Source organism: Camellia sinensis, unplaced genomic scaffold (genome assembly GCF_055761805.1).
Source record: "Camellia sinensis isolate YWXY unplaced genomic scaffold, ASM5576180v1 Unanchor10, whole genome shotgun sequence".
Taxonomy (NCBI): domain Eukaryota; kingdom Viridiplantae; phylum Streptophyta; class Magnoliopsida; order Ericales; family Theaceae; genus Camellia; species Camellia sinensis.
The window spans coordinates 6975117-6996980 of record NW_028128988.1 but is presented as its reverse complement, the minus strand read 5'-3'; the positions used below and the strand labels follow the sequence as shown (position 1 = coordinate 6996980).

The window sequence follows — 21864 nt, the reverse complement described above, 5'->3', positions numbered from 1 at the left end:
GTAGGACCAATCTGGATCAAGCCAGGATCCTTCTCAGTACTCATACTAACAAGCATGATCTCGATCATTAAGGGCTTAACATGCCTCTCTTTCTCTCAATTGATCAAGTTTTGCAAAACCCGAGGAATTCCTTCCTCCTTGTTTTTCTCACAATGTTTCGAAAAAAGTTTTGGAAAACTTAGGTCGATGCAATGAATTCAAGGCATAGAAAAGACACAGCTTCTAGTCAAATACTACCATCTCATTTAGAATTTCTGGCACAACTGACACACGGCAGAAGCAAATACAAGAGTGTGAAAATCACTGCTGTTCCATTCAAATCTGTTAGCACAACTGGCTCCCCGGCAGAAACAGACTCAAAGGAAGGCAAAAGGACAAACGCAAAACAAGCAAGTGATATCCATGGTAACACCCCCGAAATCACCTGACTCTAACAAAACAAGACTGACTCAATACAATAAGACAGACCCGATTGACTCAGTATGAAAAGACTGACTCAAACAAAGAGACAGACTCAAAACAACACAACAAGACTGACCCAATACCCAAGTCAGAATGTACAAAACTAGAATTCGCAAATGCTCAAAACAGTGCATGCCATACGCCACATCTAGAGCAAACTGAGTGCCGCCCGCAGGTGGTCCAACCTCTGATCACATCACATTATCCCCCACAAGTTCACTGATCAAGTGCCGATAGACTTTGCAGAGCTTGGTGCGACGATGACCTCATTATCAATCAGATTTTGTATCTCGTGGCGGAGACGGACGCATCTGTCGGTGTCATGACCGGTTTGTTGATGGAAAGCACAGTACTTAGTCGGGTCATGCTTTGCAGGGAGAGGATCGGGTAGGGGCCGTTGTTCTAACGGTTTCAGATGCCCTTTCCTGAGTAGGACCCCTAGAGCTTTAGACAAAGGCATAAAGAGCGGGGTGAAAACCCTCTTGCCTTGGGGTAGATAGTCCGAAGTTCAGGGGTTTGAAGTGGATGCACCAACAAAGGGGGTTGCTGCTCTCGATGTGGTGGTGGCGACCATGCCCACGTCTGAAGTCCTAGCAGCTGCATCACCGCTGGTGGTCGCATTCGAACTGCGGGTGAACGCCCTCCTGGGCTGTTCCTTCTCCTGGTCAATAAGGCCCTACTTCATGGCATCCTCGATCTGTACTCCCATCTCATACAAATCTGAAAAGGTAGGGAAGGGGAGCACGATCATTTTCTTCATTAGCTTAGGCTGGAGATTGCGCACAATCATCCGGATTTGATCCTTATCAGTAGGCCTTAGAGTCACCATCGAGGCCTTCGCCCTCCATCGGGCCACGAATTCCGAGAAGCTCTCCGTAGGCTCCTGCCTTGTCGTCTCAAGATCACGGGTCGTAATCTCGATTTGAGTGTTATAGGAGTACTGTGCAATGAACGCCTCAGCTATCTCATCCCAGTTTCTCTTGACATCATCTTCCAGTTTTGCATACCAGATGGCCGCTACACCTGACAGCGTCCGGCCAAACAGTGAAAGCTTCTGTAGTCTGGTAAGGCCCATCGGCCTTAGAATATCTGAAAACAGTCGCAGGTGCACCATGGGATCCCCGGATCCGTCAAAACGATCAATTTGTGGCATCTTAAACCGATCTGGCAGCGTCACGGCTGCGTCGGTATACCTGTCCTCAATGTCCGGAATGGACTTCACACCTTGAGATTTCTTGAACAGCTTTTCAAGCTTTCTCACTTTTAATGCCATGGGGTCCACCTTGGACTCGAAGGGAGAATCCGGTTGATTGATAGGAGTGGGTGCCTTGGATAGTTGAGGTAGAATAGGGGGTGGAGCCGGCCCCGTTGGGATGTCTGTATCCTCCTGAACGTTCTGAACATTCGCCGTCTCCCCAGGTATTGGGACTCTTAGTGGAGGAGGGACCTGGTGTGGAGCAGATGCTCCGGTTTGCTGTTGTAACCGGGCAATTAACTCTGCCTGTTGAGCCATGACCTCGGCCTGTTGTTTGGCAAATTTGGCTTGACGAACAGCGTCCTGCTGCATGGTTTTCATACTTTCTTGGAGTTAGCGCACCATCTCTTCCATTCCTGCCATACTGCCCTGATCTAACTGATCTATCGGTATATCTGTCTTTGTGGTAAAAGCAGATATCTCAACCCAACTGCACGCAGGTGAGATGGATAATGACTGCTGATCCGAAGACTGTTGAACTAATGATCTGTGCCTGACTGGCGTTTTTACCCTGTCTCTGGTGAAGGAACACCGATTGCCCTTGAACTGAATCTCTGACCCGACAAAGTCTATCAGCACAAATCCAATGTACCCGGGGGATAGTGGAGCCTTCTGAAGCTATGGTTCCCGGACTACCTAGCAAAAGAGAAAACAGACAGCACCTCAGCCTGATTTTGCCAAAACAGATATGAGCATAGTAGGATGACTGTGCCCTTCTACTGAATTCTGCCCCAAAATTCTGCCTATAAACTGATACCCTCAGGTAAACTGAATCCCAAAATACTGAACTGGTGCCCACAGGCCTGATGCCCAAACTTGCAAACTGATACACGCATTCCCTATAGAGACGCACTCTAAAGCACATAGCAGATAAGTGAGAGCCAAAACACCCCTATGTTGGGGTAGGGTTTCCCTGTCCTATTTTGTCAGGAGCTAGGGTTTCACTATGCACGCAGCGGTTTCAAACAACTTAGCATCGGGTAAGCAACCTGTCCTAGTTTGGAATGGTCACTATGGATTCCGAATATGCACTAGGTTGAATGGTCAAAAAGGGTGCCCCGGTAAAACCGGGGTTTGTGTTCCCATACTGTCAGAGCCCACAACTGGTCAGCCTTATGGTCATGCCTTGACAAGGCAAGCCTCCAGCAAACCGTTCAGGAATGGCAGATGGCAAACACTGTGTTCCTAGGCGCACCAATGCACATGCAATGCAAAGAAACACATAAATGAAATCAAAACAGGATATCACGAGTTCGAGTCCAGCTCTCTAAACTCCCCAGCAGAGTCGCCAGAAACTGTAGACGTCCCCGAACGTCCCGTGAGGATGAGGTCCCGTTCTGTTCGTATTGGGTTCACTACAGTTCGGACTCTCAAATCGTCACGGTTCTTAATCTAAACCAAAGAGTCCAAATCCGACAAATCGTTTTGAGAAAAACAGATTTTAGAAAAGAAGTGCCAAACATGGACTGCTTTGCCAGATACAGAGTCGCCACCTAAATATTTTATTTTGGAAAATTTAGGAAACCCTGACTCGTTTGCCTAAGGCCATGTGTCCGTCATCACTAAAGTTGCCTCGGCTCGGGAACTTGGGTACGATTGGGGAAGGTCACTTCGTGAGCACCCCCACTCACCCGATCAAAGATCGGCCTCTACTAACCATGATATCTATTTTTGAAAACATTATGCGTTCTTATTCCGGTTATTAGCCTAGATTTACTATGTGATGCGCACAGCATACAAGTATAGACTGGGTCGCCTGAATTGGAACAAAACATTTCATGTTTGTTTATTTGAAAATGGTTTGATAGTGCTACCCGCAAGTAGGCTAAGACGTGGATTTGCCATCCTCGGGTGGGCTTAGAAAACATGATTTTGCCACTATCTAGTGGGCTTAAAACTCGCATTTAATGAATCATCCCACTCCAAATAACCCAACCTTCACCCACAGGCACTCAGGCAGTTATATCACATAAGCAGCTAGCCTCATGGTAATCATGCTGTTATGGCAACACTCACACGCATGCGGTATGCTAAAGCATAAATGCTTACCGAGTACTCCAAGCCAAAACAGAAACTAGTTAGTAATTATATGCATGATCCTAGTTTAAGATGGCTAATGCAACACATGCGAAATGCAACTAGAAATGGGCTCGGCTATTCTAAACACGGCATGTGAAATGCTACAACTAACACGTATTCAATTTGGAATTGAAACACAATGCAGTTAGCATGATGTGCCGAGCCTGGTGCATGTAAGACAAATGTATGAATGCACGCATGCATAGCATAAGGTATGCTAATTTAAATATGCCCTAGTCTACCATCATAAGCGGGTAAATAAAAGGGAAGAAAGACGTGGGGTTGGAAGACATACACACACTCACGCACACTTATTACACAATTGCCCTCGCTCGGAGGGTCCAAAAAGAATAATACAGTCCGAATAGTGAATCAACTATCCTAGCTAATTAATTGTTACAAACCCTCTAATTAATTAACAAATTAATAACAAAAGAAGGAGGCCACACCCCCGCCTCGGGATGCGTGAATGATGCATTCTTGACTCGTCTCGCCCGAAAACTCGCTGCCATAGCACTGCTGCCTCTGTTTTTCACTGCCCTGCTCCTTTGAGGACTGCCAAAGTCCAAAGGCATGCTCTCTGGATGTTGGGGAATACCACCGACCAAGTCGAAACACCACCGGCCTAACAGGATGATCACCGGCCACCTTTTAACATGTCGGCCACATATTACTGGCCGGTCGGCACTGTATTTAGCCGACCGGCCAAAACATCCTGCAGAACCTGCAATTGACAGCAGCAGAGGGCAAGCAGTGTATGGCATGGAATTTTCAGGCAAATGTATGCATGGCCACACCCCCTATCATGTAATGGACTCAAGGGAGCATGGCCCTCGACCCTCGGGCCACCAATTGCGCATTTCGATGCATGATAGCCGAAGAGTCAAGTATGCATTTCAATGTCAAATGCAATACACACAAAACATACAAGGGACCCAACCTCAATCATGGTTGATCAAGAGGTGAGGCAATGCACAACAATGCACATGCAAGCAAACATACAAACATGCAATGCAACTACATGGCACACACAATGCTAACAACATAACATGCACAACGCATTGAAACATGGCATACATAATGCAGGATGGACTTATACCAATGTGAGTGGGCCTCAGCCACACTCACATCAGTGGCCATGAGATGAAAATGAGACACTCAAATGAGTGCATACATGCACGCAAATCGATGACCGATCCTAAGGTAAAAATGCCACTCTAACAAGGCATGGCAAGACATGAAATATGGCATACAAACATGCAAGTTTCAGCACTGAAATGTGATGCAAAATGATCCCGAAACATGGAAACATGGCACCCGATGCATGGAATGGCCCCGAAACACAAAACTAGGCATACGCATTGGCCTATAGCTATACAAAACATGCATTATTTTATCATGAAGCATGAAGAAAGATGCAAGATAGTCCCAAAATATGCATATTTCCAGTTTATAACAAGCCTCAAAGATGAACACAAATAGGGCTAATCTATCATGCAAAAATGGCCCTAAAAGAGATATTAAACACAAAGGGACAGCAGCTGACCCCAAATGGCAAAGAGCCCTTCAACAAAGTTGAATAGAGACTCAAAACAGGGCACTTTACAGTTTACATCAAGCCACGAAAATAATCACAAATAAGGATAAACTATCATGCAAGAAAAGGCCTAAAAGAGGGGTAAAGAGACAAGTGGCAGCTTCTGTTCTCAAACAGAGGAGAGCCCTTCAACAATGTTGAAGAGGAGCTCAAAAAAAGATATTTCACAGTTTATGGAAAGGTCCAGGCAAGTGATAGCTGCTGGCCTCAAACAGAGAAAGACTCTTATTCAAACAAGAAAAGGAGCTCAAAATATGACTATTTATAGTTTGGGTCGGAGCCCGAAAATGCTAGCAAGTATGGCTTAGATACAAAGCAAAACAAGGCAAGAAAAGAGGAGGAGAAGGCTCACCCTTGAAGACCAATGAACCAGCAGCTTTTGGTTGAAGAAATGGCGCTCCTAACCTCTGGAAATAACCTCCAAGTTGTTGGAATGGAGTATGGAGGTGTGGTGCTATGAGGTGGTGTAGAAATGGTCCAAGAACAAAGGTGTTTTGAGGCTTGGAAGAGAAGAAGAGGGAAGATGAATGCAAGAGCTCAAAACCAAATCTTGTAACCCTGAAAAATGGAGCTGGGGGGTCTGGTTTGATAGAAGGAGGAGTGGAGGAAAAGGGGGGGAAACCAATTCAAATTTCCCCCCCAAAAGGGCAGACCCTCGGGCAGGGGTTTGGTGCAAAACAGCTGGCACAGCTGGCATCCACTCAATCTGTAGAATACTCTGGAAGGTCATCGACTAGCAAAATTGGCCGGTCGGCTACTTTAACTGGTCGGTCGGCCATCTGTTCTGGTCGGTCGGCCATCTATTTGGTCGGTCGGCAAAATGTTTGGTCGGCCGGCAGGAAAAATCTGCTCTGCAGGTCCAACTTCAAACGGGCATAACTCCTTCATATGAACTCCTTTTCAGGTTATTCTTGTGTCCAAATTGAAGCCCCGGAAGTAAGCTTTCCAATGGAACCATCCTTGCATCAAAATTACAACTATGCAAAAAGTTAGGCTTATTTTGGTGAAGGTTACTCAGTTTCGGTCCAACCGGGATGATGCCCAAATTCAACCAATCATATCTCCCCTATCCGAACTCGGCCTTAGGAGATTCTTGAGTGCAAAACGAAGCCCCAGAAGTCTTATTTCCAATGGTGGTCGCCTCATAGCTTAACTTCATTTGTATAGATAGATAAACTCGATTTAGCGAGAACTGCTCGTCCCTCTCTTAGCGATTCTTGCCTATCTTCTTCTCCAACTTGGTTTCTTCTCTCTTCCCCTTCTTTCTTGAACTTCAAACCCCTAAGCAAGGTGTTTTGAAAGATTTTTCAAAGATTTCATCTCTCTTTCATTCATTTCCACTTTGTCCTTGCTCGGTTTATCGAAAAGCGCATCATTTGACAAAATGTGAGCCTCGGAACATTGTAGAAACTTTATTTCAAAAATGTTTTGAAAGAGAGGGTTCTAAGGTCTAAAAACCCTCCAAAATAAATTTGGTCCAAAATGAGGTGTGAAGTTGAGAGTTGTCTCTCTCCTTGCCGAAGAAACTGAACGTTTGCCCTGCACACCTTTCTCTACCAAGTAAACCATCAATAACGCCCAAGTCTTGAGGGCGGTCAAAAATGGGGTGTCTACACCACTCAACCCCTCTAAATCCTAACCAGACCTATGAACCCAATGATAGAGATAGGATGGCCCTGAACTTAACCCCATCCAAAGAGAAAAATAAGCTAACCCAACATCTACCCATGGTTACCCGAACTAGTGCTAGTACATCGATGCAAGTGAAGGAGCCTATTGCAGAGGTGTCAGGCCCTGAGCACATTGAAATAGAACACTCTCACAGTGAAAACCACCCACAATCTAGTGTGACTAACATGATATGTGTCTTGGATACTAGTACACGGAAGGAGGATTTGACTTCACAAACAGCTATAGCTAGTCTATCTCACACAACCAACTGCACTCCAAATATCACTATCCCTGGTGTTAGTCTTTCTCCAGTACTCACGGACCCATTGTTACAAAAAAGAGAACCCCCCGACCTAGGAGAACAACACAATGGAGAAGGAAGAAGTAACGAATTCAGAGGCTCAGAGACTTCATGTAGAGGAGCATCTAAGACAGACCAACTCGGTGGGGCTGTTATTAGAACCAGAGAACGAAGCTCTTCACCTAGTTGCTTTCGACTGGCTGATAGAACAAATTCGGTTGATCATCGAGCCAAGTTTGGGGGACAATCGACCACATCCAGTCCACTCAGTGCAGATGGCCTCTCTCAGATCAACGGAGGACAACCATTGGAGAATACGTAGTATCATAGACCTCGAAGGTACCACCCCCCCATCATTCCCTTTTATGGATTTAATCCGTCTTCTATTCTGGAATTGCCGCGGTGCTGGCAATAACAAATTTAAACATAATCTTGTGGAAATTGTCAAGACCCATAAACCAGAGATTCTGATCCTCATGGAAACCAAGGTGGCCTTCAGCACCATGAGTGAATTCTTTAATCAACTTGGATTGACTGCCTCATCTACGGTTGATCCCGTAGGCAGAGTGGGGGTATATGGATTGTTTGGGATACAAGCCAAGTGAATGTTAGAGCCTCTACAGTTAGTCCACAAGTTATTCACGCTACTGTACATAAGGAGGATTATGAGGAATGGGTACTGGCTGCTGTCTATGCCAGTCCCAACCCCAGCCTTCGGGAACGGCTTTGGTAGGACCTTGAAGATGTCGCACATTCTATGCCACAACCTTGGCTGGTGGCTGGAGACTTTAATGACTACGCTAATCAAAGTGAAAGAAGGAGTTTCTCAACTAGCCAAAATACCAGTAGAACTCCAAAATTTCTCGATCGGGTGAATAACTGTAATCTAATTGACTTGGGCAGTTCCGGACCTCGCCTGACATGGACGAACAATAGACAAGGTATAGCTAACACCATGGAAAGACTCGACCGAGCTCTGTGTAATGCGGAATGTAGGACCATGTTTCCCGAAGCCACAGTTAGAGTTCTTCCTAGAACTTATTCTGATCACTCCCCTCTTGTCGTCTACACTCAAGGTATGCACACTTTAAACCCCCGTAATAGGCCCTTCCGTTTTGAGGCTGCTTGGATGTGTCATCCCGACCTTATTAATGTTATTAAATCCTCTTGGCACTGTATGAACAATCAATTCCTTGACTCTACTGCTGTCTTTACTAATAGAGTTACTGAATGGAATAAGAAGGTATTTGGTAACATTTTTAAACGCAAACGGAGACTACTCGCTAGCATTGAGGGTACTCAGAAAGATCTTGCTGAAAAATTCACACACAATCTTCAAAATCTTGAAAACATGCTTATTAAAGACTACAATGAGACTTTGCTCCAAGAGGAAATGCTTTGGTTCCAGAAATCTAGATCCAAACATATCAGCCTTGGAGATAAAAATACCTAGTATTTTCATATCTCCACTCTGAATAAAAGACGCAAGCTTAAAATTAATGCCCTTAAGAACGATGATGGTAATTGGGTTAGTGACACTGAGGGGGTTAAAAGTCTCATCCTTGACTATTTTAAGAACCTCTTTACTAAAAGTGACACCCAACATTTAGATCACTGGAATAATGTCACCCTTGCTAAATTCTCTAAGGAAGATAACGATGGCTTTTTGAAGCCTTTGTCCAACCTCGAAATTCTTCAAGCAGTGAGAAATATTGTTGCTTTTAAAGCCCCTGGTACTGATGGTATCCAGGCTATATTCTATCATAACTACTGGAGTATTGTTGGCAAGTCTGTGTGTGAGTTTGTTAATGCTTGCTTCCATAGCAAGTCCATTCCTGATTCTGTTAATGAAACTCTCATTGTTCTTATCCCTAAGATCGACAACCTAATATCTATCTATCAATCATATTAATTGTAATGGATCCCATATGGAGTACTTTAAAGTTTTAGTAATGCACATGCTGCACTATTGGAGTAAATTTTTGAGAACTCGGCAATAAGTTTAATTTTAAAATTTTTTGATAACTGCCTAAAGGTCTAATCTTTTGGGATAAAAATGAAAAAATAATTTGAAAATATTATATTATTTATATTTATTTGTTTGTTTGTCTACTGTTCATATCACCTAAATGTCCATCTATCTATCTCTCTTTCATATCTATCTGCAACTTGAGGCAGTTACTGCGCATGGTATGCAACAACCACTGTTGCGTGGCCAATGGAATCTTTTCCAGACTTCAGTAAAACGATCAAAACCGTCACTTTTTAGAAGATGTCGCGTAGCGTATGGTTGCAAAAATTTAAGTTAATCGGACATCGATATCCCATTCATCAAGTCATGTTTGTATTTAAATTTATACTTAAAATTAAATTTACTATTCAATATTTTAGATATAAATATATCTTGATGAAAGGGATATCAATGTTTGATTAACTTGAATTGTTTCAGGTATATTCTACTTGATAACTTCTAAAAAGTGAACGGTTCGTATCGTCAAAATAAGACCTAAAAAGAGCTCCATTGGCTGTCCAACAGTGGCTGCAGTATATACCTCAAACCCATCTATTTGTTCAAGTATCATCTATTTGTCTACTTGTTATCTTCATGTTTGTCCATGTGCCATCCATGTATCCACCTAATTTGTTTCTCATATCACCACCACCAGTGACTGTCATCGGCCACTAGTAGTGACTTTTCCGGCACTAGCGGTGATCTAGGGATAGTGGGGTGAAAATTTCTTCAAAATAATAATTTATTATTCTTATTAAACAATTTCATTAATCTTGATCAATCCTTGGAAGAAATGTCATATCCCCTACATAAATGGAGTTATTACCAATTATTCATAGTTTTTTAAATTTTATTTATAAATTTTGTTATTTGTATACCATTATTCTTTTTTTATTTTTTAAGATTTATTGAGGCTCGTCTGGCAAGTAGCTCGTCTGGCAAGTCATTAAAAAGTAAAAAACTAAAAAAATTAATAAAGCCCTTTTATTTAGAGGAGGTTTCTCTCCGGTCCAAATCGAATTAGAGGGTGTTGTTGGCCCTCCGTAGATCTACTACGGAGCTCATATCGATAATCCTACCTGTTCAATATGTAAAACTTGTCAAATATTTTATCTTTACAAAAAATTACGATGATCCAATGTTAATAGCAACTTAATCAGATTATATTTGTGTCCATGCATAGTATGGCTTTTAAAATAAATTGTTAATACAAATGTGATCTGATCAAATATATATCTATATCCGATTAATATATGTTTTTCAGAAATGAAATACTCAACAAATCTTACATATTTTTGATAATTAATACCGTAAACGTTATAATTTGTCTATAGTTACACATTTCAAATATATATATATATATATAGTAGTATGATTCATTATTCACACATAATTTTTAATTTCTTTCATTTCCCGCCCTATCGTAGTTTTTCAACAACCAAAAAAAAAAAAAAAAAATCATTACAAATTGTACTAGCAAAAGTACTCTCATGACTCAACTCAACCATACATGCACTCATTTGGCATATCAAATTTCAAAGTTAAAAACTATTTTAGTTATAAATTGATAAAATTAAATTAAAAAATTTAGAAGGTAAAATGTCATATTTAAATTATAATTATTATTATTTTTACAAAAGTCATAAAAAATCAATAAAAAATTCTCAAATGAAACTTTTTTAGAATGTACTATATAAGTGTACTTTTTGATTTTTTTGACTAAAAAAATAAAGAAACAAAAGATGTATGTTTGGGATAATTTTTTAACTTTTTACGAAAAAATATGTAATAAAATATTATAGTAAAAGAAAAATGACCATTCTACCATTTTGACTTTTTGACTTGATTTTTGGATTGTTGAATTTAGAAGACAAAATAATAATTTTGTCCTCTATGATTCCCCCACAAACTTCTCCCAAATAATATGGATTTTTTAATTTTTTTAGTAACTTTTTGACTTTTATAGTTTATGCCAAACCAATCCTAAAATAATTAAAAAGTTAAAAAAATCAAAAAATTAACCCACATCCCAAATAAAATTTGGATGGATTAATTCAGTAAAATAATAATAATGAGAAAGAGAACTTCATGTGTACCATTAAAAAATAGATGAAAAAAAAAAAAAAAAAGACCTTCAGGATGAGAAACAGCAAGAAAGCACGGGTAGATTGTAGGCTGAAAAAGAGAAGAAATAGTTGTGGTGGATGAAATTATTAGTATAGTACAATTGAATGAGATTAGTAATGCAGTGGTATTAAATTGAAAATGTAAAATGAAGTGTGTTTATTTGTATCTTAGTGTGGTGATATTAATTGATTAAGATGAACCATATGAAATTTCACGATTATCCTTCTTCCATTATTGTAGGTAAAATAATCTATTACCTATTAATCACATATGATTGCATCTTAATCGCATGTTTCCAAATTTTGCTCGTCCCCCACTGCTGGAAAAATGACTTTTAGCGGCGTTTTGTATGAAAAACGCCGTTAATTTCTTTAGTGACGCTTACCACCAAACGTCGAGGACGCGGCCGTCGCTATAAGTTTATGACGTTTTAAAAACGTCGTAAAATTAGTATAGGCGGCGTTTTATAAACGCCGCTAAAATATGGCAGGCAACGGTAACATGACGTCACAGGCATTCAGCGACACTTCAAAAACGTCGTAATAGCTTTTTTGTTATTTTAAAAATATAACTATAGTGGCGTTTTGAGAAACACCGCAATAGATTTTTTTTTTTTTTTTTTGCAAAACTACTAATTTTGTAAGATTTAACTTTAAAAATATACCTGTAAAATAGCAATAATGAATAAAACTTTGTACCCAATACAACATCCTTCAAGAAAAAAATCTAATAAGTTCAATCCCAACATCATTCTACCTGTGTATGTTTTATCTTGGGCAAAAACATTAAATAGAGAGAGTATAATATCTACAGAAAAGCTCATCATCAACAGTCCAATAGAAATTAAAAGAAACAAATGCCAAAGGAATGAAATTATATCCCACCAAATGCATTTAAATTGTTTATTGATAGAACATTTTTAGAACACATCAGAGGATTTACAAAGAACCCACAAATCTCTGTTGTGTTTTATACAAGTGCATGAATCAATCACAAAAAGAAAAATAAAATAAAATCTGTGATTTCTCAAATCAATGTCTTCAATTTGGAATGTTCACCATCTCAGCTTGGCTGGGAAATACTGCAAAAAAAAGTTCACTAATTAAGAATGCGAAAAATCAAGATAAAAAAAGAAAAAATTCGAAAAATAGATGTGCATAGAAACCAGTCACGGAACTCATAAGATGCTCCTTGTGAGTGAACTGTTCTGTAAATGGTTTCTACACACCTAGTTTCCTGACTAATGTAGTGCTCACCTTCTCAATAAGAGAAAGATAGTATGGCTTGACCTTCTCGACATCAATGCGCACTTTGCTCTTACTATAGAGTTCATATTTGCTGCATAAATTCGAGAAAGTTTATGCAAAACAGTAAACTTTGTTAGTTATATTAGCATAACACATGAAATTAAAAACAAAATGCTAAAAAAAAGGGGTTACTTGAAAATTTTCAGCCACTTCAAATTCTCAACATCATCCGCATTCATCAAATGTGTGTATGCTCCTGACTTGTGTAATGCTGCAAGATGAATGACCCAGATATTCATGTTATTCATTAAAATAAAACTAATTTTTGGAATTTGAAAAAAATATTTTGGCATAAATGCTTAAGATAAAAAGAGTGGTATCGGATGATGAACAATGCAGTTGGAGGCAAAGTCGTTCCATTTTCCTTAGCCACCTGAAAAATGAAAATCCAAATTACATTCACAACCTGTTTTTATAGCATTAAAGATCAAAATTTGACTAAATACTTGAATATTTTCTAAAGGGGTGAACTGAGGCACGTACCAAATACATGTAATCGTCATGCCCTCTATCCGCTGCTGTTCTAGTTTACATATGATAGAACCCTATCCACTGCTGTTGAATAGCAGTTTTCAAGGCATTTTCTACATACCTCAGGATAATAATTGCTGTCAATCTTTTGAACTTTTGTGAAGATATTCCTTGCAAGCTTTGAGAAATTAGAGAGACCCTATGCTTCTTTGCTGATACCGAGCATGCAGGGTATCTCCAATTCAATGTTTTCTCTTGTTCAGACACGTGATACTTCATAAGAATCAACAGATATAGTTTGAGCAAGAAGGCAGTGCTGTAGTTCATTCATATAAAACCCAGAAACATATAAAACCCAATTCAATCAAAGCTGTTGCTGTAGTTCATTCATATGAAGATGGCATGCCTGCTGGATCTCATAAGACCAGACTAACAGCTCTGAATGTATGTCTGTTTGGACCTTAATATTGTTGCATTTGTCTCCTTGATAAATGTTCAGCTTGGCTGTCTTTCTGTAGTAGGAAGAATATAATGCAGTTTTTTTGAGAATGCAATTATTTTCTGATAGTTTGTTAAAATAGGTTCCCCCTATGGGTCTGTTCTACCCTATGCTTTTGGTTCCAGATGTGCATCCTCCTCCACCCCGTTTTTGGTGTGTAACTTTCAAGATTTATGGCTTTACATTGTTAAGTTACTTGTGCTGAATTACTTTTTTTCCTTTTTCTTTCTCCTACCTTCTAACATACTGATTTTACTTCACTAGGTTTAATGACTATGAAGATATGCTGGAAGATACATGGCATATGGGATTTCCAAGAAGAAGTGATATGTCAGATGGTTTGTATTCCAGCATTAATGGTGGGTTCCCAATGTGGGACAGCTACTCATTTTTTCAATCTAAACCAAAGAAAGAAGATTGCATTGGCCTTGCAGAAGCTATCACAAAGAGCATTCTTTCAACAGGTAGATTGCTTTCAAAAGTGATATGCTCTCATAGGGGAAGATTTACATCAAGAGTTATCTGTTTGGTTCTCTATTGACAGGGCGTATAGGCCTCCAAAGAAAATTATTTTGTAGCATACAACTGGTTAGTTTCGGAGTTTGTGTAAATTGCGCAGAGTACTACTTTACATATACTAGTTTTGGCATAGAATTAATGATACTGTTATTTGTTTTAGTTTGGTGGTGTTGCTTTGACAGCTGGTCTCATTTCTGCTGCAGAAGAGAGGTTTGTTTAACTCTTGCTTATGTAGTATTAAAGAAAGTACTAACTTATATAATCTATTATGATGCTTTATACATTACACAATTTGAAGAGATTCGTAATTTAAGTCTGAACAAGCAGAAACACATTACAATAAGCTCTCATCTTAAAAGTTAACCAGAAACGACAGCTACTTAGTGGTTTCATCTGAGGGAATATACGAAAAGCTAACCGTGAGGCATTCCAAAGGTTATGAAATGTTGAAGCTATTCCCTTCTTGCGATTATCCATCAGCCGAATGCATAGTAAAGACTGCCTTTGAAGAAGGCAGCATGGATAACTTGTCGACCATTGTGGTTCCATTGAAGTCAGCTGGTCTTCTGTATAAGAACCTGCAAAATAGAAGCAGCAATGACGAAGCATTCAGTTTTTAGCTTTGCATTGCTTAGGATATTGTACAGTAATGACAATATACTAATTGGTTGAATTGGATTTTATTTTGCTTAGAATAGAAGAATGAATAACGCGTGGGTCTTAAAGGGAAACATGTTCGTACACCAAAAGCATAAACTAAATATATTTTGGCAAGTTATTCCCCACAATCAAGCTTCATATGATGTAGTGATTAAGTATGCAACATTAAAAGGTTTCTCTATTTTCAAAATTAGCTCTGTTGGTTTTCTTACGAGGTTAGATCAGAAAAAGTAGATCAGAAAAAGTGATAGTTTTGCAAGAATGAAGGTACATAATGAGAACTAGTAACAGAATATCTAGAAATATGTTATAAGATTGGAATTTTGCAGAAAATTGTGTTACTCAAAGAACCATAAGCATGCATCAAATGAGCTGAAGGGAAAAAAAATATAAGGAAAAAAGAAAAGGATTAAGAAGGTTTTAACTCAAATAACAAAACTAAATAATGTTTGACATTGCTAATAAAAATTAAAATATACCAAATAAATGAGTCAACAAAGAAGCTTCAAGTCAATTGATAATAAAAACAAGGAAATTCTAGTCTAAATAAAGAAAGAAAGAAAAAAAATTCAGTTTCGATCATTCATGTTGATAATGCAATGTTTGCCGATGTGCATCATATATTTGTTATAGAAGAAACCTCCTTGAATGTAGCAAGGCCACACACCATTTCAAGCATTAGCATACACTAAATGAGTATGTGTGTGATGAGAACCATCAATTTGATCCATTAATGTATATTAACTATAGTGACATGATCTGAGAATTGACCAAAAATATGTAAAGAAGTATTTCTTACCTGGGCTGATGAATGACTCATATTACCCAACAACTCCTCTAGAAGTTTCCTATGGAGCTGTATTTCAACCAATGGCATTCTTGGTGGGGATACTTCTACAAGTGCCACACCACATCCCATTAGTCAAGCATTAAATCAATTTAGAAGACAAACAGCAGAATCAATTAAAGGACATCAAATCATAAAGTTTCAAGTGATAACTTGTGTAATAGGCATAGCATTCCGCCATGTGTTCACAAGGGGGCATCATTGTTATCAATTAATTCCATTCAAAAGATAATTCATCCACTAGGAAGATCAGTAGTATCATCTTTTATAACCTAGATAATCACCATGACAGGAAGTGCAAAACCAAAACATTTTTAAATATAAACATAATTAATTAGCGGTTTTTAAAAGTAAGTTTCTTACATTCATTCAGAATACAAACATACATTTTAGAATTATCAACCTTGGACCAGCTATAAGGATTGAGATGTAATATGGGCAGTTCTCCGTGTCGTTTTCCTGCCTCGTAGTTGAATGGTTCTGTAAGGTTGCACAATAAACATTTTATACACATAACAAATTTTACTTGGCTGATGTAATATGTAAATCAAATGTGTTAGTTGTACAAGAACTCAAAAATGTCCAAACAACCCATTTCATGTATATCATGACAACATATTGCGGACAAAATGGTAACTCAATCAGCCTTGTATTCTAAATAGAATTTAATTTCTCACACATTTGAAAAACAATTTTACAATCTAATATTTGTGTACAGATACAATAAGTACAGCTATTGTAACAACAGATAAGTTGAGCATTCCAAAATATATAGATGGATTAGATTTTTTAAAAGTAAATTTTACAAGGATAAGTTGACATTTTCTATAAGGAAAATGTAATAGAGTGACAAAGATAATGAGCTTCAATCAAAAACAGAGAGACAGAGGTCCAAATCTCATAGAGCAATGAAGAGAATATGTGAAATTCGATCGGAGAGATTGAGAAAGTAGATTTGATATTACCATAATAGCAGATCAGAGAGACAAAGAGAGCAGATCTGATTGGATAGAGAGCAGATCTGAGAATAAGATCTACATCTCTACGTCGTTGAGCTTGCTTCGACTTACTGTTGGTAACGATCCAGATCCAACGCTACTTGCTATTCTGTACGTGATCAGAGACATTAACACGGCACTCAAAACCCTAGAAAAATCGATTTGAAAAGAGAAAATGAAAAACAGAAGAAAAAAAATTAGAAATCATCTATAAATCGTTAGTTTAAGCCATGAAAGGCTACAGACCTTATGTGAATATAGCAAATCCATATCAAAAAACTCTAACCTTGAGCCCTAGATCGACTTACATAAGAGGGATTCAAACGATATCACAGACAAATGCTCAAATCAAGTGCAGAACAAGCATTTCCAGATTATACAACCGAAGAATCAATGGAGATCGAAGATCCAAGGCCTTGATTTCTCTCTTTGCCTCTCTCTCTCTCTTTCTCAAAAGTAACGCTGTGTTCTCTAAAGTCACGCCTCTCTTTTGATCAGAGAAGTCCTGCCTCTTCAATCACAAGTAAATGTTATTTCACAATTTTTTTAATATTGGCGTACAAAACGAGATGAGTAATTTGTTCAAAATGGAAAAAGTATAGGAGATTTCACGACGTTTTTCAAAAACGTCAGAAAAAAAAACGTGGTGATATCCTCTTTTTCTTGTAGTGCCCCCATAGTGTAGGATTACTACTCCAGTGGGAATGATAATTTCCCACATATTTCCTACGATGCTACATCTCCCTAATTTACCAGTTCTAAATGACCTTTAATTATGTAATATTGAGATTAGATCCCACATGATTGAATATTTGATAAATTAAAATTTAACACTTCTCAAACACATCATTAAAATAATTTTTAAAAGTGATAAATTAGATATCTCAAATATTTTTTTCATTTCTTACCCAAACATGACATGAGTAGGCCTACCTCCAATCAAACATGACCTAAAAGAATTATTTTTTCTTCCTCTTGCTTACTCAATTTACAAGCCAAACATGAAATAAGAATTATGTTTCTTATCATTTCTCACTAAATTACGCCATCCAAAAGGATTGCTGCTATGACTATTTCATTTTTTTACCAAAACGTGTGGATTCAATTAAAAAAAAAAAGATTAATGGTTAAATATTTATAATACCAAGATTACTTCTTAAAATACAAAAGAAATAGAAATCTTACTCAAATTTCTCTCATATATTTTACTTTTTTACTCATTCAAACATCATAATGAAAAATATCACAATTATTTCTTCTTCTTTTTTTTGAGAAAATAATTATTCAGTATATTTTTTCAAAAATAATTTCAATTCAGTGGTAAATCTTACAAATTTTAATAAAGAAAAATTACAAATTAGGATGACTTTCCAAAAATAATTACAAGTACATGAAAAAGTGTATGACTTTAATAATTGAAATTTATAAAGTTTACCATTAGTCTGATTTTTATTTTTTATTTTTTTTCAACTTTCAACTGATTTGTTGTTTCCCTTTTTAATAGTTAAATCCATAAACTTTTTCATTAATCAGTAAATATTTTTTGAAAGTGTCCCTGGAATGTACCATTTTTTTTTTTTTTGCCTTTTCCCCTCCCATCTACGATCCTAACTTTTTTTTTCATTAATCAGAATTCATTATTGCGGGTCATTGTTTGTGAACCTGCCATGTTGATAGATCAGCCTAACAGCCATTGATTTAGCAGCATTATAGCAATGGAAAAATTATATTTTCCTTATTTTGTTTCATGATTTTGATAGAAATTTAAAAATAAATAAATAAATAGCAATGTGTGAAAATATGTAAAATGTAATTATATTTTATTTATTTTCACATTTTTTTTTCTGGTTTTTATTTTCAAATCTCTCACCAAATCTATGGACAGACTTTTCAAAAGTTCACTATCATCCCCAGAGTCTATAGGAATATAATGGTTTCCGTGTGATTCTCTATTTTGTATGAAATTATTATTTTAGATTGGAATATATTTAGTTCGTACAGAATTTGACAGGATGGTTGGAAGTGAAATGGATGCAAATTGAAAAATGATTGATAATATATGTATTGTTTTGTTTATATACATGGTATAGGTTGCACGGAATACATACAAGTTATGGACAAATTAAAAAAATAATAATAATATCATGTTTTTGGGCGCTACATAATTGGTAGCTAAAAAGGAAGTAAATAATTTTAGCGACTAAATAGTTAGTAGTTAAAAAATAAAATGAAAAAAAAAAACATTTGGCGACTAAAATTTTAGTAGCCAAATAAAAAAATAGACTTCAGGTGACTAAATTTTTAGTAGCTAAAAAAAGTTACACTTTAAGCGACTAAAACATTTAGTAGCTAAAAAGATAAGATGAACAAAAAATAAAATAAAATTGGCTACTAAATAAATTAGTTGTGGAAAATAATTTTAGTTTTGGCGACTAAATGTTTTAGTCGCTGAAAATGCGATATTAATTTTTTTTAATAGGTTTTGGTGACTAAAAGATTAGCTGTCAATTTAGTCTATCCACTAAAGTTTTTTTTTTTTTTTTGTCGCCAATACCTTCACTTTTGGCGACTAATTGTTTAGTCGCTAATTTAGGACTTTCTGCGACTAAATTTTTTTTAGTCGCCAATACCTTCCCCGATAGTCTTTCTGCGACCAAGCTGGCGACCAAACTATTTATTCGGGAAAACTTTTCGGCGACTAAAATCTGACTTTTGGGATCTAAAAATTTAGCCACAAAAAATGCAATTTCTTGTAGTGAAAGCCTTACAGAAAATTTTATAGTACACACTCTTACATATTTTTATAGCAAAATTTATGTAAGTTTTTAGTAGAGTTACAATAATTTATGGTTTTAAAAAAACAAAAAAGTTATGTATTTGGTGATAATGTTATGTATTTTTGTGATAATGTTACACAATTTTTATCCAAAAATTTCTTAATAAAAAAATGTGTACCATTAGTACAAAAAGGAGTAACATTAGTTATCATAAAATGCTTAACTTCATTCATAAACTACAAAATATTATAATTCTACCAGAAAATATTTAATATTTATCTTAAAAATACATAATAAGAGTAAGGGAAATAACAACGCATACAACATTTTCTTAGTTTAGTGACATTTAAAAATGTCACAAAACTACTCTTCTAATGACATTTTTTAGTCTCTTCGCATTTTAAACACGTGCCATTTATACCCACGCCATGGTAGATACTAGTGGCACCTTACAAGTGTCACTACACCATCACGACTAAAGACTTTCAATAACATTTTGATGTCATGATAGGCATTATTTGTAACACCATCAAGGGCCATTAAAAAAAGACTTAGTGGCACTTTAATGACACTTGTAAGTGTCATTACACCATCAAAACTCAAGACTTTTAGTGGCACTTTAATGTCATGATAGACACTATTCGTGACTCTATTAAGTACCATTAAAGAAGATTTACAATCTAAAAAATGCCACTATATGGACCTTTAGTGGCGCTTGTTATGCCACAATTGAAATTTTTAACAATTTCATAAGTGCCACTAAATCCAATTCATTTGTGCCAGTAAATGGATATATGTGCCATTGAAACTTATTCTAGTGACACTTTGCAAAGCTATTACTACTAATACGAAATACCACTCATATGTTCTTTTCATTGACACTTTTATAAGTCACAACTAAGCATGTATAAATGCCTGTAAAAATTGAATATTAATTGCCACATCCTATATTAATTTGACATCCATTCATCATGTAATCATGAGAGTTCCTCTGTATAATTGTTGATAAACTACTGCAGTTGTTGGTACATAACAGTGGCCCCTAACTGATTATTAGTTGGCTTTAGGCACTTGCTTATACCATGATTCTCAAGCCACTGTTCATATGCTTCAAAATTGTGTGTTACAATTGATTTTAAGTAATTATTTTATCGATTAACTCTTGTAGAAAAAGAAAGGAAAAAAGGAGTGTAAAGAATAATTTACTATAATCTCAAATGAAAAAAATGGACAAAAGAATGCATTCATGTTTACACATGTGCACAAGGTTGCTTTCTATAGAAGTGAAGCAATACCAACCCTTTATGATGAAGCATTGCAAGCCAAAGCGATGAAATGTCAAGAAAATGATTGGATGGCAATATCAATCTCAACTAGAAAAATATGACAATCATGGAAATAACATTATCAATACTGCATTGCATTTCTCCAGTTTCAAAATTAACATATTTATATTTTGCACATACTTTTCAATTAGTTTGAAAATTTCAATTTATAATACAAGGTGTTAACAGAATACAGTATACAATGCAACACATGTTTTGAGATATAAAGTCTGCTCAAACACGATACATGATTGGATGACAACCGATATTTACAGACCAGTCATGTGACTGTGAGATGCATGTGGACTTTTTTTAAGCTGTTGTTTCTAACTTTACTGGCTATGTTAGTAACTCCTTATGGTCAAACAAGATTGTTAGTTCCAATTTTGTGTAACAGGAAGCCAGTTTGCTCGCACTAAAAGATTTGAGAGAGGATTGCAAGACAGAGTTGGAGATGGTTAATGGGATGCCTTTGGAGAAACAATAATTGCTTCTGATGCTTGTAAGATTGGAAGAGGTGGGATTGTGGTGGTTTGTTGATCTCATGCTCAGTGGTGAGGGTATGTTGGACAGTATGAACAAGAGCAAAGAACATGGGTTCTTGGGTTTCAGGAACTCGAAATCTTCATTCGTTTATTTACTAATTTTAGGATTGATTATCAGGTTGATATTTTGTATTACATATGTCGAATGGAGGGAATATATTTTGTATTACTAAATTATTGAGGTTGGAATATACTTGGGTTGTATGGAATTTGTATTACATATGTCGAATGGAATGGAATTGGATGTCGAATGGAATTTTTGGCATGCACATTGTCGAATGGTTGATAATATATATTTAGTATTGACGGATTTTATTGTTTATACATTGTATAGGTTGTACTAATAATGGATATAGGTGGTTTAGAAATTTAAAAAAAAAAAAAATTCTAATATAGTATTTGGCTACTAACTA

The 21864-nt window shown here is 36.9% G+C and overlaps 1 protein-coding gene and 2 long non-coding RNA genes across 3 annotated transcripts; 1 reads left to right on the top strand and 2 right to left on the bottom strand.

The window, feature by feature from the left end:
- Nucleotides 1-12368: 12368 nt before the first annotated feature.
- On the bottom strand, nucleotides 12369-13608 carry LOC114278014 (putative inositol oxygenase). The gene is made up of 6 exons (XM_082911210.1): nucleotides 13403-13608; nucleotides 13294-13333; nucleotides 13114-13183; nucleotides 12943-13021; nucleotides 12760-12841; nucleotides 12369-12584 (listed from the first exon to the last, which is right to left on the bottom strand). Exons 1-6 carry the CDS (start codon nucleotides 13606-13608, stop codon nucleotides 12558-12560), a joined length of 504 nt encoding a protein of 167 aa, XP_082767336.1. The 3' UTR covers nucleotides 12369-12557.
- A 40-nt stretch (nucleotides 13609-13648) lies between these two features.
- Nucleotides 13649-14868, top strand: LOC114257279 (uncharacterized). The gene is made up of 3 exons (XR_014357706.1): nucleotides 13649-13725; nucleotides 13863-13933; nucleotides 14045-14868. It is a non-coding gene; the product is annotated as an uncharacterized LOC114257279 (long non-coding RNA).
- Nucleotides 14869-15769: 901 nt separating this feature from the next.
- Nucleotides 15770-17374, bottom strand: LOC145814428 (uncharacterized). The gene is made up of 4 exons (XR_014357704.1): nucleotides 17091-17374; nucleotides 16772-16952; nucleotides 16193-16286; nucleotides 15770-15853 (listed from the first exon to the last, which is right to left on the bottom strand). It is a non-coding gene; the product is annotated as an uncharacterized LOC145814428 (long non-coding RNA).
- Between the last annotated feature and the right edge of the window lie 4490 nt (nucleotides 17375-21864).

Bases quoted from the DNA above. Each gene is read 5' to 3' on its own strand.
- LOC114278014 (XM_082911210.1), bottom strand. From the start codon at position 13,608: ATGAACTACAGCACTGCCTTCTTGCTCAAACTATATCTGTTGATTCTT. The intron at 13,334-13,402 runs GTATGTAGAAAA...TATGTAAACTAG, and splicing joins ACAGCAATTATTATCCTGAG to AACAGCAGCGGATAGAGGGC. The intron at 13,022-13,113 runs TTAAGCATTTAT...TTCATCTTGCAG, and splicing joins CCGATACCACTCTTTTTATC to CATTACACAAGTCAGGAGCA.